Source organism: Camarhynchus parvulus, chromosome 3 (assembly GCF_901933205.1).
Source record: "Camarhynchus parvulus chromosome 3, STF_HiC, whole genome shotgun sequence".
Lineage (NCBI taxonomy): Eukaryota > Metazoa > Chordata > Aves > Passeriformes > Thraupidae > Camarhynchus > Camarhynchus parvulus.
The window spans coordinates 10894873-10920114 of NC_044573.1; the positions used below are offsets into that span (position 1 = coordinate 10894873).

A 25242-nucleotide genomic window follows, 5' to 3' on the forward strand; every position below is an offset into this window, starting at 1 on the left:
GCTTTCATGGTTGCACAGTGCCTGTCATTATGCTGAAGGACTGAGGAAAACCTAATTGGCAGTTAAAGCATGAACTTTCTGTACATCAAAACATGGTTCTCAATTCCTATTTTGCCTGTGGTGCATCTGCTGACTGTTTTAGCAGATATTTGACTATCAGTGAAGTGTGGTCATGACTGTTGATGTGGTCAGGCATGTTGTTTGAAAAACAAAATCTTTCCAGTATTCCAGGATGTGTCTGATTCAAAATCTAGTTTAATTTGGTTTTAGTAACTCAACATGGAACACCTTTGACTACTTCAGAGTTTGAGTTTATTGTAGTGGGTTTGTCTGCAAATAGGCACTAGGAATGAAACCAAGCAGACATTAGTGCCAATTTGTGATGGTTTGGGGAGAGAAATTTATCAGCAGTAACATAGAACAAGAAAGAAAGAGAAACTTTGAATGTTTTTGATAGATGTGTAATTTTTTTTAAAACTGCGCAAGTTGCATTTGGGCTGTTTTCCTTTCTGCTTTGTTTTGGTTTTGGGGTTGTTTTTTGGTTTTTGTTGTTGTTTGTTGTTTTGGTTTTTTTAACTGAGTAATAAACAAGTTTCCTGCGGTCTAAGAACAAAGCCATTGCATGTGTGGAGACCAGTGAAATACTAATTGGATTACAGGTGTGCTTAATTATCGTGCACTGAAGGTGTTCAATTTTCCTGTGATCAAGGCAGTAGTGTGAATATGGACTGCAAGAAAGGGGGTTTTTTTTCTTATGCTAAGTGAAAAGCTCAGAGAATACAAAAAGGATGAGTAAAGCTGACAAGAGCTTTACTAAAACTTTATGCATCTCTTGTCTCTTCTTTTTTCCTGAAGGACAGTGTTTTTCCTTAGAGTGTGAATATTTAGCATTCTTTTGTGAAGCACTTTGCTAATTAAATACCTGTAGCACCTCTGAGATGCTTGCAGCGTGGGAGGACAATGACTTTTGGCACAAGGCAGTGAGAGCAGCCTGTTCTGGGTTATTTTATTCAAAACTTTTCCTTGAAAAACTAAGGCACTAAGTAGAAAACTACGAGGGGAAACTTCAGTGTCCTGACATTTAAACCTGGTTCTAGACAGATTTGAAAACTACCTGTGTTTGTGAAGTCTCAAAGAAGGCAGGAAGGTTCTGAAGAGCCATAGAAGTACAGGCATAAAAGATTTTATTATTCTGTTCTTTTCTCCTACTGACTATGTCTCCCTGTTGCTAGGAGAAAGATAAGGTAACTGCTCCCAAATTTTTAAGATATCATAGCTATTTCCTGACAAATGTTTTCTCCTAGGACCGACTGTTCCGATACTCAGTAGGGCCCAAAAAAATCTTTGATAAAGCCAACCACTCATACTTTTTTTTTCTTATATTCCAAGGGTTAGGAAAGGGAGAAGTTAAGAAGAATGGGAAGGTAAAAGAGCTGTTGCTGTGGGAGTGGATGACAATTTAGAAGTGGAAAACTCAGACCTGGCAATCCTTGGTCCTGACTTGGCTTGAGAGTGTAGAGAAAATTGCCTGAGAGACCTGGAAGATGTGACATGTGACTTATTCAAGCTCTCTGGTTGTTCATTTAGTCTTTAAAAAGAAGAACCTTGCTTATGCATTTCTGTCACTTTTGATGTTTGATGAGAATTCAACAATGCTACATTTCTGTCAAAGGCTCTTCAACTCCAACGCTTCCATATCTTCAATTTTCATAATTGATTTGATAACAAAATTATTTAATATTAAGTTCATGACAACATTTTTCAAGAGAGAAAGGCTTCCTTCAACCATTCTCCTCCCCTCATTGCTGTATTTTAATTCCTATCTCTGAAAGTCATATTAAATATTTAGTCTATAGACTTGATTTGATCATTACCTGTACATCAGCAAAGAATCTTTGCAAATACAGTGAATTAAAAAGAGCTGTATGTACTTTAGCATGGATGATTTAAGACCAGTTGAGGAGAAGGATATTATGAAGTAGATCTATATCGAGAGGAAGGTTAATGAAGACAAAACCCCAAGACCTCTAGGTCTTAAGCAGAGGCCTATAATATTTGCCTAAGATTAGGTCCAGGAGCAAAACTAAGTAGCAGAGTGCTCACACATAATCAAGGAGGTGAAGGTGGTGGCAAAAGAAGGAAGAAATAAGCAAACAAGGCATAAGAGAGCAGAAAGAATTTTGCCTCTGAAATCAGCAAGTGGAAACAGTCAAACCTAGTTTTATTTTATACCTTTTTTACCAATGACATGTAAATAGATCTTCTGTCAATTTCCACGAAAATTTCTATTATGTTGTGTGTATTTAAGCCTTAAATAAAGATAAATAGATCAAATAACCTCTGACTCCCAAAAACATGAACATTTAGTTATAGCTTTTTAAAAGTAGGAAAAATACCTAACTCTTACATGTGCTATTAAGTATTCTAGATGCCTATTCCATAACCACATTATTATTATAGTTTAAAAGAATTTGAAGCAAAAATGCTTCAAGTCTTATGTGAAATATAAATGTATAAGAAAATAGAGTGAAGAGAATCAAATAGGTAGAATATATGTTATTATTTAGTAATGTGCTTGAATATGGTGCCCAAACATTTGTATTTGCCCTAAAGAAATGTGTTGAATTTTTTTTATATCTAAACATGGATAAAGGAAAGAAGCTCAAAAACCCTCCCTATTTCTTAAGTAAAAAAAAATTTATGAGGAAATAACATAAATTACATACATTACACTACATACATAACAGACGTTACATACACTCAGTCATTACTTATGTGCATTGAAATGTCAAATAATCTGGAAAAAAAAAGTAGCAGTTTTTCAGAACTACTCTTTCTTTTTTAATAAATCCAGGAGCAATATCTATATTAAATGACTTTAGAGCATGCTGAATGCATTTTAAATTTATCAGCAAACTCCTTTTAGTTATCAAGCTTGAGAACATTTATCCTATTCATTATTGACATCTCCCAGAATTCTTTCCATGGTTTTGTGCAAATAGCTTGGCAGCTTTTGGCAAATAGAGGTGATTTTCAGTAACATTTTTCAGATACTTCAAAATGAATTATACATCCAGACACAGTCAATCTTTCTTACCATTAATTTTTCAGGGAGAAAAAAAATCCTTTTGTATGGAAGGCCAGCTCTACAAAGGGGACTTAAGCCTTGCAATGCTAACAGAGATCTAACCAAAGGGCTGGAGAAGTCATGCCTACCAGAATGCACAACCCTTGCCTCACAACACAGGCTTGTTCTGCAGTAGCAGGGGGAAATATGAGGTGCCTTTGGGTACTGTGGGAATTTCAGTACTGTGAAAGTCAAAACTATGAGGTTGCTGAGTAAAGGTTGTGAGATCTAAACAGTGCTTATCAAAATCTACCTCAGGAATTTGCACACTTCTCAGATTTGTCATTCCAACATGACAACATTAAGAAGGCACACCCATGCCCACAGCTATGTGGCATTTTTTGGCATCTTGTAGCTTTTGTTTTTTTGCTTTGAATTCTCAAACAATTTTATTTTAAAGTAGCTCAAAAAATATGCATTTCTGATTGTAATGACGGTTACAGACTCTTGACCTTATTGAAGTAACTCAAGTCTTTGCCCAATAAGTCTTCAATATTGGGCAAAGTCTTTATTAGGCCTTTGGCCTCTCTTTTTGTGGCTGTTGAGGGTCTGGAAAGAAGGTCTAAAGAGATGAAGATTACAGCAATATGTGGAATCTTTGCATCATACCTAATCCCAGAGCTGGGAACAGGGCTGAGCTGTAGCCTGGGGCCTTCCTTAAGCATGGAGAGCAGAGTCACCTCCACGAAACAGGTTGATCCAGCACAGACAGCAGAATCACCAGGATGGTGCAGTCTCACATGCACAAATCTTTTGGTGCTACTGACTGAGACACATTCAGAAAAGATTTATAGTTTTGGTCAGCCTAGACTATATGGGGTGTAAAGTGATTTCCTTTCCAGAGCTCAGAGGCTCAGGACTGATCTGCTGTTGTAAAAGTCAGTGGCAGTGTGAAAGTTGAGGTGTGCTGACTGAGGTGCTATCCAATGCATTGAGCTTGGTGGGTCATCTTGTAATCAAGTCTGAGGTTCCCTTCTATCTGTTGAATTCAGCCTTCTGCAAATGTTAGGTGAGTGTCTAGATTTACAGATCAACTTTCAATGATTTAATAACTTCCTTAAAGAAAACAAGTGTTAGTTTTCAAGGTAGGATTGAGGGAAAATGCCTTTCAAATCCATTGAGAATTCGTATAAAAATTTTATTGTCAAATGTCAGCTGATAACTACTTTTCTGTATGATAATTCCAGCACTTATTATGAAATTATTTATGTCATCATCTAGTTTGCAGTTGTCTTAGAGCAAGAATGCACATATTGTAATGGTGATCATCAGCTGGATGATAGTCTTAGAGATCTTTTCCAACCTGAACCATTCAATGTTTTTTCAATGGGTTTTATGTATCAAAATAAGGACAGAGATTGCAAAACCAATATTTTTCTTCATAATTTTACTTCTTTGGACTCTTCTGTTGAAGTTCTACTATTCTGTGTTTTCTTTGGAGGGAAGGACAAAACACATGATGCCCTGTATCCAAGCCTTCCTGTTCAGCTGCTGGAAATGCTCCCGCTCTGATAAGTAAGGTTTCAACCTGCAAGCGTGGCACAGAATGAAATTTCATAGGGTTATTAAATTCAATGCTTTATTAAATCTGGAGCCAGATTTTTCTGTAGCTATTGCCAGTTGCCAAGCAGGACAAGCCTGAAGTCCAAGATCATGGGGCTGGAAGTGCAGGAGAAATGTCCATTGTGGCAAGTCCAGTGTGGTCAAGTGATGAAAGAGGCTGTCAGGGATGGACCACTAATTTCAAAAGGCACCTTTCTGCTAAGAAGGAGTCCTCAACAGGCAGAAGATGCTGGAGAGCACTAGTGGTGAATTCCTCTGTGGTGAATCCCAAGCTGTCAGAGCAGTTTTGTGGTACAGATATGTGAGTAGTGGTTTCTCCACAGTGAGAAAAGTTCTCATAGTCCATCCCTTGGTATTAACAACTAATTGCTCTAAATATGTGAGAGAGTAGACAGTGGTATTATTTACTGTAGAGGAGTTGGATATAACTCTCGAAAAGCCAATATTCTGCCATGAAACAAGCTACTAATTTGCTTATGTGGTAAATTGAGAGTGCTGCTCTTACAATTGAATTACTCGTAGGAAAATGGAAAAAAGCCTCATCTGCTCACCTTCATGCAGCCCATAGATATTATTGGCAGGCTGATGTGGTAGAAATTTGTTTTGTGTTCAGAATTATAGTAATGAAAAGGGTCATCAATATAGCTAATATTACTATTGATTCAGTATTGCTTTTTTTTTTTTTTACTTGCATTACTGCTTTGCCATGATCCATCTCTCTTGTACATTCTTTGTTCTCTACTTCTAAGAAATGAAAATACACATCCCTCAATCTATGTCTTGAAGTAGTCAATAGCTGCTGAAGGAATGTTTTTAACTTTGGCCTTTAATGAAAGTCTTTTAAAACTTTGAGCTGTGGCAGACTATGTCATTAAATACACTTTATTTGTGGTATAATTTATAAAAGTTTAGGGGGTTTACATGTTTATAATAAATGGATATATTGCTATCAGTGTGAAAAAGAAGTAGATTGAATAGTATAAAAGCCAGTCACTAATTTTGTGTTTATATAAATTCCTTTTTGAAGCTTTTAATTGAATTAATCAATTTATAATCAGATTACTCAAACACAGCAAAACTTTAAATGTATTGACATTTTTTCTCTCTGACCTTTATGGAGTAAACTTAACTGTATTTTAATCCATAATTTGGCTGTGAATTTGTTTCTTTGTTAAGCTCTGGAAGGGAAATATCCCATCCATACTGATGTCTATGGCAAAATTCTTCTTGAATACAATGAGATCTGCAGTTCAGTCTTTCTATTTTTGATAATTTAAAGTCATACACCTTAAAGAAATTTTAAAGAATGATTCTAAACTTTCCCTATTTTTTTTATATGGGAACTATATAGGAAGGAAATTATAATTTAACACTCAACTACTTGCACAAGCATGCAGAAACTACCCTAATCACAAAAATAGACTAAGTCATAACTTAAGGGCAGAGAATAAATTAGATGATACTGTGAAGATATCAAATTCAGCAAGTATTATAAATAATTTCTTAACCAAAGCTGGTAAGCAGGTAGTATTAATTATTGTATTAAAATTAGAACAAAGGTGAGGATACAATACTGTATTGTTTAAGAAGCAGTTTTAATATGAGCAGTACTAAGGAAAGATTGCTTTCAGAGCTGGGGATGTGCTGTAGTTAAGACAAAATTGCTCAGACTCATCTGACCATTGATTCTGTTTTTCATCATGTTCTCTTACTGAAAAAAGCTGTAGTCAATCAAACATGACTCTGTTGTATGATGCAAGGAAAAGCACAGATGTGCTAAGTAGATTTTAAACATTATTCTGGTTTTGGTTGCTGTAAACTATAAACTTCTAACTATTGCACTTTGTATGAATAATCTTTGTTTTTAAAGAGACATTATTTTTATAAGAAGAAATATGTGGTTTTGGTGTCTGAATAATTTGATCCTAAGGCACAGGAATAACAAAATATGCTTTGGGGCTTGCAATCTAAAGCCAGCTTGCTATATCTGACATTTATCTGCCCCTATGCAATTTTGCTCTGGGGAGGACCAGCAGCTCTTTGATTAATTTACAACTGCTTCAATATGAAATCTTAGTCATGGCACGATGATGGCAGGTCAGCAGCAATACCCCTTTCAAGGTGCTGCCTTTGAAAGGCTGGAAGGCTCTGGATGTCACTTACGGATTTTTTTAATGTTATTTTTCTCTACAATCTGTTGAATTTTTTTTTTTCCATTGCTCATAATCATGCTGAGGAATGAGGTCTTAGCCACACATTTATAAAACTCTATGTTCATGCGAGCAATTGGAGAGCAAGAAAAAAGCAAAAGAGCCAATGGGTATATTTTATGAAAACTTATTCTGTTTCATAAATTCTACTAGCAGCAAGGATCTAATTCAGCTGCTGTCAAATTTTGGGCCACCTCAGAGCTACTCATGAAGAATGATGTAACTTCAAATGTCCCATTACCCCATCAAAGGATTAATGGGAAACGATGCTTCTTGAGCAAGGCTCTGCACTGCTTGTTTCCTGCTGGGGTAAGTCCCAGACAGCTGGCTAACCTGTGTTAATAGTCTCTTCTCTGTCATCAGACTGCTGTGAAAAGGTGTAGGAAAGCTGGAAAAGTGCTGTCATGCCCTTATGACACATGGCATAGCATTTGTATCATTTTTCCCCTCCCTTATGAGCTCACCTGGAATTCAAAAAGCACTTACATGAGAAGATGGTTCTGCAGATAATCCTGACTTTAGTTTCCATCTTTATCAAGTCTATAGTATTCTATACTAATTTGAAAAGCACATTTATGCCTTCTCTAGTCAAATTATTCTCAAAACCCTGGTTATTTCTGAATAATATTGATTGTAGTGGGGACATAAAAAGGCATTTGCTTAAGAGACATGACTGTTAGTCACACTAACCAACAGATGAAACCTTTGAAACCAAGCATCTGGGTGTATATTTCTATTACTGATTCCATGCCTGCATTCATGGGCTTATACCCTAATAAGGGAAAAAAAAGTTAATTTTATGGTGCAATTTCATGAGAAGAAGGTTACTTGTTAATTTTCTTTACATTCACTAAGCCAATATCGTGCATGTTCTGACATCCTAAGGTCACTTAAAATATCTTTCTCTAGATTTATATGTTCTGTATGAAAAAAAAGTCAAACAAACATTAGGAAAAATAAGACCTCATCACAGTGTTTTAAAGTTTATGATTCATTACAGTTCACATATTTTAGTACAATTCTGTTCTAGATTTTTTGTGTGATTTTTCACTGTAAGAATGACATTTAGGGGGAAAGAAAAAAGGAGAGATAATATCCTCTGTGCAAGAAATCTACTTTTAGCCTCTCTCTTTCTCTCTTTCTCTCTTTCTCTCTTTCTCTCTTTCTCTCTTTCTCTCTTTCTCTCTTTCTCTCTTTCTCTCTTTCTCTCTTTCTCTCTTTCTCTCTTTCTCTTCTTTCTCTCTTTCTCACTTTCTCTCTTTCTCTCTCTCTTTCTCTCTTTCTATCTTTCTCTTTCTCTCTTTCTTTTCTTCCTTCCTCCCTCCCTCCTTTCCTCCCTTTTCTTTCTTTTTCTTCTCCCTGTGTAGTTCACAGAGATGAAAAAAATGTATTGATCTTAGCAAGAGATCAATAGGCAGAGCCATTCACAATTAGACATTCTGCAGAAAATAACTTGAATCAAATTAACCTGGAGTACCTGCTGCAGTTCTGCCAGGTAACCTTGCTCTCAAGCAGGTTTTAAGTATAATAAATTATATTTATGTGGTAAGAAGCGGCGCCTTGTGAATTGTTAAACATATACTCACTAGGTTGCACTGTAATCCCCTTTGTAATCACCCATTAGTATACCTTTTATGCTTTGAGATTACAGGGTTTTATTTCAAAAAAATGGTGGTCATACTGTTTTTATTACTTTTACTTCCAAAGGTCATGTTACAGCTGTCAAAAATAAGCATAGATCTTGGTATTAATATTTGAAAACACAGTGTCGGCAAGCCCATATTGTTACTCTCCCCATGGTAATTTAAGGTTGGGGAGCTTTACTGATTAAACCCTTCATTTTAATTTTCAACATTTGCATTTAAAAGGTAGCTCCTTTGACTGGTAATAAATGAGGCATTGGTTATATTTAATAACTCCTATGCATTGTGGTGTCACAGCAGACCCACAAGATCCTACATGCTGTCACATTTAGGATGATAGATTTTTATAAAACTGCGTTGCATAAAGATGAATCCTTTTGTGCTACCTTGTAAGGTTGCCATGGTGACAGAGCACTGCTTCACGGGAATTTCACTTTTCTGGTAATGTTAGATACTGAACCTAAAGCTTCTTCTTTAGATTGTTCTTAAATCTCACTTTTAATACGATATCATTTTGTAGAGGCTTTTAATTCATATTTTGTGTCTTTATTTTCTCAGAAATATCTCCTATAATGCTGTCATAGGTGAAGTACTAAATGTTGACTTCCCAAATAATGAGCATGGTAGACACTCAAAAGATTTTGGGGTTTTATGTTCCATGCCATTGCTCCATTTTATAAATATTTAGGATGTGTTTTGCAATTCCACACTTTCTCTGAACTATAAAAAGAAAGATCACAGACCTCTAGCTATGGAAATACTTCCATCATGGGAAAACATTACAGATAATATGCTGTAGACAGATAAACCCTGTAGTTCTTTTTTTTAAATTGTTTTGTTAGCAAAATGAATTTCAATCATATATATACGGAAAATGGTTACAAAATTGTTTTTAGGTCTGCAAATGAAGCCACATTTTTTTGTGGAGTTATTGTGCATTTCTCTGTAACAGGTGATGTATTTTTATCATCCTGTTTGCATATGAAATCATATGGGAACTTCAGTTGATCTGACATTCATAACCCAATGATTTTCTTTACCTTTCCAAATAAAAATGACTGACGTGGAAATCCTTATTCCCTGCCCTAATCTCTTATTTCTGAATGTTTGGCTGTGGATTGTTCACTGTGCTGAATCAGCCAGAACTATAATGTTCTCAAGATACAGCCAACTCCTTGGCATATGGCAGAAAATATATACATGGATATAAGCCGTACCATTTGGTACCCAGTTGGAGCTCCCTAGCTATGCTAATGAAATTCATGCTACAGGAATATTTTTCTGGTGGAAGGATCTCTTGCTGTTTTCAGATGAAAACAGATAAAATGAAGTGCTTTCCTGAAAAGAGTGTTAGAAATTGTTCTGCACATTCTCCGGCCCCATTCACATTGAATGTTCCCCCAGAGTGCTGCAGCATTTGTTCAGAGCACCTTGGGGAGAGCCTGGCAAACATCTCACAAATGACTGAGCCAACTGAGGACGGGTGCTGGAGGATGTGAGAGCCTCTTCCTGCATGGGGAAAGATGGCACTGTGCTCTCTGCTAATTAAACAGGCTTTCCTTTCCCTCTCGTTCCCATTTGAAGCAGTCCTGGAACAAAAGAGTGTGGAAAGGCCAAAAAAGGGAAGCCTTGGGGGGAATGGAATGAAGCGAGAGAAGACCTTTGTTTCTCATCTACTCGCAAAATTTTAAATCTCTTCCATCCAATATTAGTGTTTAAACCTCTCTACAAACTGTCCTGCTGCTAGTGAAATCCTTCATCGCCTGTAAACCTGCATGCTGTCCTCATTTTCCTAAACTTGGCAATAAGATTTACCTGGACATTTTGTGCTTGATGTCTTTCCCCCTTAAACTAAATAGCATTTCAAATGTTTGCATCATGTTACTTACATGAAGAACTAAAAGTTGTTCAGCACGCAGCTTGCTCAATATCATCTTTCCTTGTTCCTCTACTTTTATTTTTTTGTGTAATCTTCTTATCATGGATAGAGTTTGTGTACGAAGAGCAAGAACCTTTAAAAATTTTTCTTTTCTTGAGTGGAAAACTTCTGGTTTTGTTATTTTTCTTAAAAGCTACTAAATGTCAGAATGTGCTCTGAGATCACCACAGATTCAAATAATTTTCCTGTTCCACAGATAATAGGAATTGTTCTTGATAATTTTTTAAGAAGCAATTTTAAACTAAAATTTTAAAAGTGTGTTTTATGGAGAATATGAAGCTAGCAATACTTTTGTTTTCATATTTTGTAAATAACTTAAGCTTCAACATTTTTCTCCGGACTCTCACTGTTTTCAAAAATGTAATGTGATTTCAGTAAATTGTCTATAAAATATGTAATTAATAGTAGATTCAATTATTATAATTAAAATCACTGCATTCCCAATAGTAGATAGGGGGACAAGCTTGAAAGGAAGGCTTCAAAATACTCTACCACTCCTATTAGTGGGCTTATTCTAAATGATAATGATAATTCCCCACTCTATGTAAATTATTTTCTGTAGAGAACCTCATGTCCTCAAATACCTGTTCATCAAGAGAGATTTTAGTCCTTCTGGAATCTCCTAAACATTGTTAATATCTTTTTCTCTTAAGAGGGAATGTTCCCCTGTTCAATATGTTCAACATGCACAATGCATGTGACTTTTTAAATGTACTGAAGTAGATAAAAGAAGATCTGAAAACTCAGTTCCTGAACCTTCTTCTCCATCATAATATAAATTCAGACAATATTTGGGATAACAAGCTATACATTGTGATCAGAAAATCTCCTGTTGCTATTAACACCACACTTCTGTCTGACAAAAAATGCTTCTGTAGGGAAATGAACCAATATTCTCTCTCTGAAAACCAGAGAGAAGACAGAAATTCTTTCTAATAACCAGCAATTCTTACTGCCCTAAATTATTCCCAGTTAATTGTTTTAACAGAAGCACTTTTTTGTCACATAGATGAAAAATCACTTTCACTTCAGATACAAGCTATATCCAGGAATCCTGCAGTATTATCATTCCAAATAAAGTGCAGTGACCTCTAGTATGCAAGAGGTGAAATACTCTGATAACACTCAGATTTGTGTCTGTTTACTGTGCTGACTCACTTCTTCTGCGCAATCTCCCTGTTGCATCCCTCCCTGTAAAAAGGAAGTCATACTCTGCAAAAAACAAGAGATTAATTTCCTCCCCCTTTGCCTGATGAAGTGCACACCAATTTCTTTCAAAAAATTATCAATTTTTTTTTACAAGCTGATTTTTCACTTTGAACATGCTGACAGGTATTCTGTGCCAAGAATTCTGCAGGATGCTGCTGGATATTTCTCATAAGTGACACTAAATTATTGGAGAATTTGAGTGCTCTTCAAGAGCTCTCTACCATTGATGCATTTATTTATTCAAATGCAATTTGAATAAATAAATGCAATAAAATAAATAGAATTTGCCTCAGTATTGCTTCAGAAACTCACATGAGCAGCATCATAGCTGAAGCTTGTGCAGGGAAGGAAAAAGAATCAAGAATAAGATTTGGATATTTTCTTCCATAAATTAATGTTTTCTTCCTGCACATGTCTGAGCAGGGATCAGTAGTAAAGCAAACCAACACCTCCCAGGAGAGACAACTGTGTCCTCTGTCTCATATAGCCTAAACATAAGACCTAAACAATCAAGTTGAGTTAGAGAGGAGATATATTTATTTTACAGCAAATTTGTCTGAAATAAATTTATTTTATAGTACATTCCTCAGTTTTGATTTCAAATGAAGTTTGACATATATTGTTGTCATTTATAGGGTACTCTGAAGAGTGATTCTACATTAATAAATACATTAGAAAAGCAAATAAAGTACTGCTCATAGTATTTCTATTTTTAAAATGGGAATGGATACTTATATATTCTGTGCAAAAAGCAGTCGAAAATAACAACCCTTTGAAAATAATCATCTTAATAGTAATTAAAAGAGTTTAATGAACCAGATTTTTAACTTGCTGGTTTGGGTTTTTTCAAAAAATCTGTTACTTAGAGAAAACCTCTCCTTCTTAAACAGTGTACACTGCTTAAGGATCTGATCTTTTTTCACCATTTCCATGGTTAACATCTCTATTCCACACTGAAGACAGCCAGACTAAGGGCAAACATTCTCAGATTCTACTGCAAGTTAAGAACTTTGTCATTTTTGTTGTTTTTGTATTTATTTATTTAAATGTAGCACTTAGAGTGAAACAAAGAACGTCATATGAGCGCTCTCAGCTACAAGTTTGTATAGACAAGATATAGATGTTTCTTTGGTTTCTGTCATCCAAATATGTTTCTAATTCAGTTGGTTCCCTGTTAGTGAGAGTTTGAACAAAGATATAATGCTCCAGCAGTGTTGGAAAGAACCCTGTTGAGCCTATGACCTTGAGCTTCATTTAAATTAGGAAAGTTCTCTGAGTGGTTTTGGAGGTGATAAGAAGTAGGCCAAGGAAAGCAACTAAAAGTTTGTTTACTCGGTAATATACTGACTTCAGAGGTGATTTTTTACCTTTAGGAACCAGCATATCATAAGTCCATATGTGAGCAATAAAATTTAAAAATCTTTATATTTGCTTTAGGCCTTTGTCATCAAAATATAATTCCTCCTCTATAGGAAAAGCTGGAGTTTAAAAACTTTTTTTTTTTTTTTTTTTTTTTTAGTCCCATACAAACTGGGTTTTCAGAACTTTCTGTGAAGTGACACATTTTGTCGATGTTGGCTATTACGGAAATAGTGTTGATGTGAGATTCATTGAATCATAATCAAAAAAAGGATACACGGCTACAAATCTGGATGCAATCTGGAGCCTTCTTGGGCCACATGCTCAGCCTGAGCCTCACATGTTCTGCAGGGACTTACCTCATCACACTGCCTTGTAGAACTGGCTTCTGCATTTGTAAAATGCACCCTGGCTAGAGGAGTTTGCTAGGACACTCCTAAATGCAATGTAGTATGATGCATGGTTGGTATTCTCCAGAAGTATATGGCATTTTTTTTCTGGGAGGCTCTGACAGGACTTTAGAAATAAGCTGAGTGTGCTGAAGAGAATCACCTAAATATATGTAGGAAAGAAAGGGACTCTTGAGGAGTCCTTGAAAGTGTATACAAACCCTACTCATTTGGGCTTCATTTGAGAGTTCCTGAGATCATAAACCAGAATGTGCGGTGGGAAACACAGAGTTCTGTTCTAACCCACTTTAACACTGACCCACATTCAATGGCTGTGACAAGTGAAAGGATAGATGATTCTCAAACTGTTTCATTAATTTTGCTTTCCAGGGAAGAAACAAAACTTTCTAACCCTGTCATTTCCCCCCCCAAAAAGATATTTATTTACTTTTGTTATAACAATTTATCTGTGTAGTTTTCTGAACTATTTCTATTAATTTTAATAATTAATACAATTTACATAATTATATAACTATTTCAGCTCTCTACAAGCACCGAAAATGAGGTTGTAAAGAGGTGGGGTTTGGTACCTTCTCCCAGGTAGAAAGCAATAGGACAAGAGGAAATGGCCTCAAGTTATGCCAGGAAAGTTTTAGATTGGATGTGAGGGAAACTTCTTCATGGGAGGGGTTGTGAAGCACTGGAATAGGCTGCCCAGGGAGGGATTGAGTCACCATCCCTGAAGGCATTTAGGAGTACTGTAGGTGGGGCACTTAGGGAAATGGATTAATTAACAGTTGGACTAGATGATCTTTAAAGTCTTTTCCAGCCTAAATGTTTCTGTGGTTTGAAGAAGTTTTATACTTATATTTCTGTACATTTATTTCTATTTAATTACTTTTCATAATAACCAGGAGAACGTAAACATTATAAATACCCAATGTCTCTCTTTGTGAATATTAGGAGACATATACTTTCCTCTTTACAGTGGAAAAAGGGTATGAACCTTCTCACACTTACCTGAAAATGTGAGAGATGATGTGAGAACAGTCTTATTTCCAGAGTAAGGAATCTTTCTAGGCTCTGAATAGATGGGGGTGCTGTAATATATTTAGGATGCTGTTGGACTGAGTTTGTAGTGATTGATAACAAAGACAAATGCTGTAGGTAAATGTGACCTTGCTTCTCATTTTATGACAATCAGGAGTTTCCACATAACAACAACCAGTATTCAGGTATCCTCTGACTGCTTGTAATTGCTGGTGCAGATACACAGAACTTGTTTTCCATTTTCTCCTTATGTACCACCTTGTTCACACTGAGAACCAGAGCAAAGGCCTTCTCTTGCTCCTTCTCTCCACATCAAATCAAGCTCAAGCATGAAAGGCCAGAATAGTAATGAAAAAGCAGCCAGTTTTCCAGGATCTTTATGGCCCAAAATAATTAATCTAATGTATGTTATAATTATGTCTAGCTACAAAAATAGAAAGTAATAGGGTGCTATTTTTTTCCAGTGCTGAAAATTCATTAAGGTCACTCTGTTCTTTCAAGGAAAGGTCTGTGTTACTTTTTCAATACCTGGAAGAGAGTTGTGATCATTTTATGGAATCACAGAATGTTTGGATTAGAAAGGACCTTAAAGATGAATTAGTTCTGCCCTCCTGCCATGGGTAGGGACACCTTCCACTAGACCTGGCTGCTCAGAGCCCCATCCAACCTGGCCTTGAATGTTTCCAGGGATGGGGCATCCACAGCTTCTCTGGGCAACCTGTGCCAGTGCCTACCAGCCTCACAGTAGAGAATTACTTTCTAATTTCTAATCTAAGCCTCTTTTGTTTGGCAATTTCTTGGATTCCTATTTAAAAAAAAAAAAAAAGATCCCATGACTTGAAAAAGTTTTGTTGGCATCATAGATCTTTTACATTATGTCCTTAGGTGTTGAACCTGATTGCAGACTCTTCCTGTTACCTGGACCAACAGATGCTATAGACAGCTGCAAAGTTGCTTCTAATAAAAAGGATTTGAATTGACCATGACATCTGAGTACATTTTTCAGCTATATCTTAATATGTGTTTGCATCAACATCTACCTTAGGAAGAAATCATAGCTTTTACTTTATTTCTTGATATACATTTTGGATTTTAAAAGATAATTTTTCATTTCTAGTCTATGGACTAAATTACTATTTTGATGAAGCAATTCACAAATACTTTTATAGAACAGCTGGGATTTTTGGCATGGTCCCTGCTGCCAGTTCTTAAGAAATGTGTATCACTACCCAAGATTTTTCATCTTTTGAGGTCTTTTTAGGATCAGGCTGTTGCAGGCAGACAAGGTGTTGGTGTGGATTTTCACCCAGTACTAAACTAACTTCTTTCTTTCCCTGTGCCACTTCAATATTACAATATTCTTTTTTTTTTCAATAAATATGTAGCCATCCTAATGTGAACTTTTGCTAAGACAGCTCTATATATAGTGTTGTATGATATTATTTCAAGTCATGCATATTTTATTTATATCTTTCCTAACTTCAAGATCCACAGCCACATATGTTTCAGCCATATATCAGCAGGGCTGAGCATCTGCTCTCTGCAAAGATGAAGTAGTTTCAGGGGAAGCTGCAAGTGATAAAACCCTTTTCAAATCCAAATTCACAGAATCACAGCACAGTTGGTGCTCGAAGGGATCTGTGGAGATCTAGTCCAGCCCCTCCTGCCAAAGCAGGTTCACCTACAGCAGCTTGCTGGGATCGCTCCCAGCCAATTTTGGAATATCTGAAAAGAAGAAGACTTCACAACCTCTCTGGGCAGCTTGTTCCAGTGCTCTGCCACCCTCAAACTAAATTTTTCCTCATAGTCAGGTGGAACTTTCTGTGTTTCAGTTTGTGCCCATTGCTCTCTCTTCTGAGAGAGCACCACTGAAAATAGTCTGCTCCCATGCTATAGACACAAATCTCTACCCCTAACAGATTTGTGAGCACTGATAAAGTCCTGTCTCAGTCTCCTCTTCTCCAGCCTGAACAGACCCAGATCCCTCATCCTTTCCTCCACTCCCCTTACCATTTTCATAGCCCCCTGCTGGACCATCCCCAGCAATTCCTTGTTTTTCTTGAAGAGGGGAGCCCAGAATTGGATGTGGTGTCACCAGCTCAGGGCGGGGTCAGGATCACTTCCCCTGACGTGCTGACTGCACCCTTCCTCATGCACAGAACTCGTCTGTCTCATTTCATTGCTTAGAAATTCCATGTGAGCCAGCAGGATAGCAATGAATCTCATCCCAGATATGGAACTACATTTTAAAAAAGCATTTTAGAAATAATGCAGTGACCAAGGCATAAGTAAGCTGGAGCTACAGTATTCTGTCTCACGCAGTCGTTCAGATGTCACAGTCTAAATCATTTCAGGGCTATGTGGCTGAATCTTAATTTTAAATCTGTACCCAAAACATTAGTGTGAGTTACTATAATATATATAATTATATAATATGATATATTTTATAATTATAATATAATTAAAAATTATATCATCATTATAATTACTATAATTATTATAACTTAATATAATATAATATAATATAATATAATATAATATAATATATATCATATGCATAATAGATATATAATATAGATAATAATAGATATATATAATATATTATATATAATATTTTATAGTATGGATATACTTATGTATTGTATTAATATTATAATTATATTATAATTATAATATTTATAATAATAATTATTATTATCACAATAACTGTTATTATGAAAGGAAAAAGGTGGAACTTTTTGGAACCACATAAAGAAGCATTATTGCTCTATTAGCCCATCAGCTAGGATACCTAAGGATCTTAGACTAGGATTTGGCTAAAAAGGGGAGAAAGGAGTAGGTGTGACTGCCTCTAGCACACAAGTGTGTGGAAAACTGCAGAGCCAGACAGAAAGCTGAAATCCTATTCAGGATCACTCTAAGTAAGAATGAAATTGTAAAAAAAAATAATTCTTTAGGACGTCATAGTCCCTATTCAACTGTTAGGACAGTGTAGTCTCCCTCTGGATTTGTCATCCTGTGACAAAGATGGCTTCTGCAGACATAAACCAGGTGGTTTCTATCAAATTTAATTCTGTCTTAATGTAAGCCTTTCCCCTCCAGGACTATATTTGATTGCATATATGTTTATTTTTACTTGCTTCAATAATTTGTGGGAAATTAATGCATTCCTCAGCTTTCTTTTTTACTAAAGATAAAGGTGTTTGCTGTAGAAAAACCTGTACATCAGGGTTAATATTTACCTCATTTACAAAACCTGGGGGCCATTTAGAGTCACCCTCTTTCAGGAAAAGTACTGCCAGTTCAGCATTATTTTTTCATAGCCTGTTATAAATCTTTGATGTCCAGTTCTGGAGGGAGAGAAAGAATGGAAATCATTTAAAACTACATTCTGCATTGTGGTCTTCAAAAAGACTGGCTTCTGCAAAAGGAGAATTCAAACAACACAGGAGATATGACCCCTGTGGTACAGATGATGTGTTAAAGGAAAAGTGCTCATTGTGTGAACCAGGTCTTGTGAGATTATACAGTTAAGGAGCTTTTTATTTTCAGGCCTTCAGAACTTTGGGGAAGCTCTCTTAATGCATTCCAAAATGTGAATTTGGCTCTCTGCTTAAATTTCTCCAAGTTTATTCCTACCATATTTTGCTTCAGATGAGCCTACCTGTGTATTAAATGCACAAAACCCTCTCTGTTTGGGTGTTTGTTTTTTGATATCCACTCTCTAACCCCAATGGTTCTAAGACCTGACTCTATGCTAAGAAAATAGAATTTGATTTTGATTCTAAGTGAGACTGGAACCCAAGAGATTTCCAAATGATTTCTGGGCTCTTCATTTTAGTCCTGTGTCTTCTGAGGTCTGGATTTGGCTTTCCAGCTTTGTTCACTGGAACAGTGGAAGCTGAGATTGTTATGGACCACATCTCCTAAATGGGAACTATTTCCTCAGCTTCATTTCCCACTTTTCTACAATATACGTGTGTTGTGTAAAAAAACCCAAAACAACAAAAGCTGTAACTATCTAGCTCCTTATTAGAAATACTTTTCCAGTTTATGTACTTTTGTATTTGTAATATAATTTTGAATTTGTAATGTAAAGACAGTTGGCCACTACAGGACATTAAATACTTGGGATCACCCCCAGTTAAAGCATCATTGATTGCAACTGACATTACATTTATGGCCAAAATTAGGATATTCCCACTCCCTGTCACAAAAAGATTTCTTTAATACAGTGAGTCCAATGTCTTGATGTAACTTATAGGCTAATAATTCAATAATAAAAGAACTAATAAAGGTCATATAAAATGCTCAAAGACAGATTTAATATTGGAGTTGTTCACCAATTAAATCTGTGCCCACCTCTATGCCTTTTCCTTTAATATTCAGAGAGATATCCAAATTATTTTCATTGACAATGTTAGTAAGCTTTACATGGGCTTTATAGAATTGTAATACTTTATCCTTTGCTGAAAATTTTGTGGGTAGAAACAAACAGGGGATTTTTGGGGAAGAGGAATGTGCAAAAATATTTTATTTGCTTTAAGAGTCCTGTCTGTTTGTTTTGAATGAGTTTCCCTTCTGACTTAAGGGCATTTTAGGGAGATTATTTATTCCTTTCTAAAACTTACCTGATATAGTGACTTTTAATAATTCATCTCCTTGCCTCACATAATCAAATGACCTTAATGTAAGCATTTAAACAGCAATTTAGATTGCAAAGTAAGTTCAAGTAGCCATGACACAAAGCTGTTAATGTCCTTTTGCTCATTGGCATTTCCAACAGAGATCCATGCCTAAATTCCTCCTGAAGATTTTAGCAAGGGATCATTTAACTCTGCTTAAAAAATTGTCTGGGTAGTTCTATATTGTGAAAAAGATCAGAAACTTCCTGACTGTTATATCAGGATGGTAAGCAAAATATCATATAGAGATACTGGCACAGTTCCCAGAAACAACAGGCCCAGACTAAGAAAAAAAAAACCACAAAACCCACCCCCCCTGCTTTTCTGGAGAAAAGCTTAGCTAGTTTAGACACAAGGAATCACTGATGCAGATAGCTCCTTCCCATTCTTGACTAGATAATTCACTTTCATCTCAAGGAGCAGATGGGAGATACATATATACCCTACATGTGGCACGGTTTGGAAAGGTTTTTAAAAAAATTATACTGGGGTGTTGTCAGCTACATTTTCCAAGACTAGAATTTCTGCTTCCCATTTATTTTACCACTCATTGGGAGGATTTAATGTATGCTCAAGAGTTGATACCTTTAATCCTCTTTCAGGTCACATGCAGACTCTTCTGATAGCTTAAAATCTGGGTTTTTTTCCTCCAGGTTAATAAATTTTGTTGTATGCTCTTGAGTTTGCATCATGCATACGCCAAGTAATTCCAAAAGAAATCTTAAAAGAAACCAAAAACGTGCTTTATGTCAACAATTTCACATTGATAATGAAGATGATTTTTTTATACTACTGCAGCAATTCTAAAGCACAAAATTTGTTCTGATCAATCACTAGTCAAGACTCACAGCACATAACTCCGAGGTAGGAATGTGAAGGATATATTAAAAACAAAAAAATGTATAAAACTGAGGCAGAATAAGTATTGAATATGGCATCCTACCAGTACTGGACATAGCCTTCTGACAGCAAAATCTGTATATCATCGATGAAATTATTGCTGAATTGGAATTATTTATTGATGAAAACTATTCATGTCTGCTTTCAAAATCTGCAGAAGTTCTGACTAGAGGAAAAGATACCTGCTGAGGTCAGGGAGTAGCTGTAGGGTGTCAGATAGCAAAACCAGAGCATGGCAAAGGTTCTGCTCCCCATTTTTGAGATGAAAAATAGAAACTGCTTGTTTTTCTTCTCTGTAATGAAGTTAATTATTCAGTACAGATGCCCTGGTCACCTCTTGAACAATAATATATCTTCCTTCATCCCTAGAGATGCATTTTTACTACCTCAAAAATCTTCCAATTGTAAATTACAGCTGCAGTAAATGCTCAGTGTTTCCACATAAACTCATGAAATGCAGCTTTCCTGAACAGCATCCAACTTGCTAACCTCTCCAACAATTTGCCTGTTACAATTTCAATAGGAATTATCTTCATATTGTGTTTTTACAGTGGCCAGAATAGCTTGAAAATATGTTAAATTCCCATATTGCAACAACAAAAATTAGTTCATCAAACAGCTTTTATTTCCACTACTCTCTGTAGTCTTTGTGTGCTTTCTCAGGCTTGTTTACAAATGTGGTAGATCAATATTATTTTTTAGTTAAGTTGGTGTGAGAAATGATTACACAAATTACTCTATCCTTTATGAGATATTATCAATGTCCTTTTTTTCATCCCTCAGACCATAATTTCAACCTTTTAACCTTGGAGTAGAAAATAAATGTTATAAATTATGTTCTTCAGACAGGAAGGTGTGACAACCTATAACTAGCTTTGGGCTTTTATTAATGGTCTCTTTCTTTAAACTCTGGACACAGTTCATTGAGAAAAGGCCAAATATTAGTCAAAGAGTGGGACTTCATGTTGCTTGAAACCAAAGACGAAAGTATGTTCTTTTTTTTTTTTTTGCAAACTGAGCAATAACTATGAAAAAACAGGGGAAAGAAGAATTACTTTTATTTTAATTTTTGAAAACAGAAGAATACTTGTTGTCTTTAGGGAAGAAAAAATAAAGTGTTGCTTTTTTTTCTTGAAAATGCTATAACATTTTGATTGAGAGAGAAGTATAAATACCATAAGGACAAAGACTTCAGCTGCAGAGCAGCCTGGTACCTTTTTTTGATAATTATGGTTTCAGTTGGAGTTGCTGGGTCTGCACCAATTCACTCCAGCAAACTGCCAAGTCATAAATATATTACAGCTTTGTTGGCTTCCATTACAACTTCATTGACCTTTAGCTCAACAAAAAACTTTTTTTAACTAAGGCCTTTTCTACTTTTCAATTAGATATGTTTGTCAGTTTTCCCTTGATATGTGTGGCACTGCAAGCGGGTTTTTAATTTCTTTTAGAACAAAAGCAGTGTAAAACTCTCCCAGCTGCACAAATGGAAATAAATATTCAATTTAAAGAGATGTTAACTAGAGATGACACACAATAGACCTTTGTTAAATGTGGTATCTTTCTCTCTTCTCTAAGTGAAAGTGAATGAGCCATAGTGGTCAATTATCTCTTCATAGTGACCAATTCATTGGTCATTGACATTTAATTAGATGTACAAAAGAAAACCTGTAGCAAAAAGTACATAATTATCAATAATCAGGTTCACTTTGTTCTAAGAACAAGAATGAATTGATTTTTAATGTGATATTTTTTCTTAGTATGGGATCTTCATGTAAATTTCTATCAGCAAGTTTCACCATTTCATAGCTACATTGCCCCTCTTACTAATCAACATTCTCAGAAACTCTCGCAGATTTTTTTTCTCCATGTGTCCTGTATTTCTTTTTAGTCAAAAATTACAAGTTAGAGAAAAAAAAAGAGGATTTGAGTTCTATAAAGTAATGTAACCCAAACATTTGCTTGTAAAACACGGGAACTAGAAATCTCTATATAAACTGTTAGGTAGATATTAAATGGCTCCTTTAAACGGGTGAAGCTGGTTAATTGAAATTTCAAAGTGCAAATTAAAAGTGCATATGTCTGTTAAATCTTTTGTCTTATTCAAACTTATTTGACTTAAATCTTAAATTTGGTATTTAGCAAGTTGCTGACCTATATTATGTTGACTCCAGTTGATGATGGATTTGTTTATAACCTTTATAAAGTCATGCCAAAATTTTATATAAAAAACTTTTTAACTTTACTGTTACAGTACTGGCACAATAACCATAAGTTAAAGATCCTACTGAGACAGATAAAAACATACCACATTGTCTTAACCTGATTAATTTTTGAGTGAGATCCTCATTTCAAAAGAATTATATATATATATATATATAATCCTATATGAGGAAGTCCCTAAGTCCTTAATTAGCCAAGTGGTAATTATATCAGAAATTAATTTAGTAATATTTTTATATTATTCCAAGATTACCTGAACTCCTGCAAGCAAAACTGGCTCATCTTTGTAAAGCTCAGTACACATTTTTTTCTTAAGAAAATTGACATTTCAAGATGAGAGGAAATGTGCATCCAAAAAGGCATTTCCATGAGCACCCTCTGCACTCACTGACTGAGGGAGGAGTTCTGTTAAAGTGGATCTCACTGCATCCTCCCACATAAAGCAGACAAAGTACTGAAAGTATTTATCATTGTTATTGTTATCATTACTATTATTATCATATGATTATGGTTATTCTAGTGCACTTTTTTAAATTTTTTTTTTTGCTGTGTTAAAAGAAGTTTTCATCCTTTCCTGGCAAAATTTGCCTTAGCAAGGCACACAGATTGAGTAGACAACTGTAAGTGCAAAGAGGTCACTTAGGAAAATAACATTTTCTTTTAATGCACAAGATCTTGATGCCAGTGTCTTATCACATAAGAAGTTCTATCTTGCAGGTCCAAACAAATATTATATTTCCACATGCTTGATGTTAATTAATTTTCTTTAATGTTCTGAACACCTGAGCCAATCTGCTCTACAGTCCCACTGGGAAAACAGCAGAGCTCACAAGAAGCAATGGAAGAACAAAAGCAACCTGTTCCTTTCCTCACTGATGTGGCATTGCAGCATCAGACTTTTTCTCATCCTTTTTAAAAGAGTAGGATCCAAAGGCCTGTAATCTTCTCTTTCTTCATCTGAGTCATTTCCACCTAGAATGTATCTAGAGGCCATCTGAAAACTGGTCGAACCTCATCTTGGAGCTGGAACTTTGAAAATGCACAAATAAACCCTGTAATCATTATAAACAATTTTTTTTCATAATGGGGTACTGAAATGATCCTCAAAAGGTGTGCATTATGCCTCTTTCTTTAAATGCCATCCTTTTAGTTAGTATCATGATAACAATGGCACACAAATTAAAAATAAAAATAAGTGAAATAATTTTTTAGAAGAGGAATAGAGATGCATGATAAAATGGATGTTCCCAAAGCAAACTCTAGGAAAGGACTGATGTGTTCCAGGGACAGACTTGCCAATCAACAAGGATATGCATGGAAGAAATCTCAGTTGTACCATAAACAGTAAAAAATGACAGGGGATGTGGTTAATTATTATAATGGCTTAGTGACTTGAATACTCTGGGGATGTGATTTCTCAATTAAATACACTCCTCAGGTTGCTGCATTGTCACTTTGAAATGTCACTGGTTTTAATCCAAGTAGTAATTATTCCAGGATTATACTTTGATCAACGAAGACTGGAAGGCAATGCCTATACCCAGGGAGGCTCTTCCCTTTCCATAACCTGTCCAGTTGTCCATCACATCTTTGGGAATTACTGTCACTCTGTACTGTACCTGAGTCAGGCAGTTGTTAAGTTTACCCTTCAGCAACCTTAAATGTTGATTTACCCATTTAAGAAAAAAAGTTTTCGTCCAATATTCAGAGTTTATATAAATTTGATAGTCATTTGTGAAGTTAAATATAAAAATACAAAGGATAATTTAAAAATATGTGTAAGGTAATAAATTTCAAGACTAACTTTTTTTTAAATTCATAAAATACCAAAATTAATATTGATAACCTGACATGGGAATTTTTTAAGAAAAAAACCAAAACTAAACACATCAGAAATATTTGTAATTTTAGTAGAAAAACTGTGTGTTTTTCTCTTTAGATTATTATTTATAGAAATAGTCTGCGCAGTCTGAAATGGAATGTAGACTTTTAAAATAAATAGAAATTTTTAATGGGTATATTATTACTTTGAGTATTAGCTAATTTTGAGCTGTATATTGGAGAAAATATTTTCATCAACAGGACTTTTAAAAATTCTTTTCCATAACCTCTATCAAATAAATACACATTATCATGTCAATTGAGGATAGCCCCAGGTGAGCCCAAAATTTCCCATAGGACAGGAATCTGATTGTGTTCATCTCTGGGGAGAAGATCTTGTTCTTGTTTTCATACATTTGACAATACTCTCAGAACACCTTTGAGATTTCCAAATAGGTTATTAAGTAGCAGGTTGAAAACATTTTTTTTTTTCAAAGACAAAATCTGTAACAAATTATTTTTTTCTAGAAGGAGATGCAAGAAGATCATTTTAGGTAGAGCAAAGTATTTTGTAAAACACTATTTTTAACTAGATGATGTTCATGGTAGAGGATATAACTCCTAGCTAGAGATGCAAATTCCTCTCCAGTGTCATGCTCATTGGACTAATCTGCATGGTAAAAAATTACATTTTTGTCTTGTTAATTCAGCTTACTAAGGAAATTAAAGGCTAATTATCTCTTATGCTTTTGAAGATGAATGCATGAAATCAATGCAGGTATTACCTGTCTCTCCTGAAAGTGCCTGACAAAATAATAATATTGGGTAAAAATGTTGTTGAAATTTGCTTGTGATTTTTTGTACTCTGATCATCTCCTCTTGAGCAGAACATGAAGAATTACAAACCAGCCTTAAAAAGTGATTCTGAGTCTAAAGAGGTGATTTTGAGTCTGAAGAGATTGTTATCCCACAGTGTTCAGTGTTGGTGCAGCCTCATCCCCAGCACTGTGGGCAGTTCTGGGCCCCACAAGTTAAGAAGGACCTGGAGGTCCTTGAATACATCCAGAGGAAGGCAATAAAGCCCATGGAGGTCAATAGGCTCCAAGGATTGTCCTGTGAGCAGT

At 35.4% G+C, this 25242-nt stretch overlaps 1 protein-coding gene across 33 annotated transcripts in view; it reads left to right on the forward strand.

Annotated features, from left to right (window-relative positions):
• Positions 1-25242, forward strand: part of NRXN1 (neurexin 1) — a 675546-nt gene that overhangs the window by 95711 nt on the left and 554593 nt on the right. The window contains exon 5 of one of the 33 annotated variants that reach the window (XM_030946763.1): positions 1390-8089. The exons of the other annotated variants lie outside the window; for them this stretch is intronic. Within the exon in view, the coding sequence (XP_030802623.1) occupies positions 1390-1463 (74 nt within the window). The 3' untranslated portion in view covers positions 1464-8089. Of the gene's footprint in view, positions 1-1389; positions 8090-25242 lie in introns of those variants that run through there. 33 annotated transcript variants of the gene reach the window in all.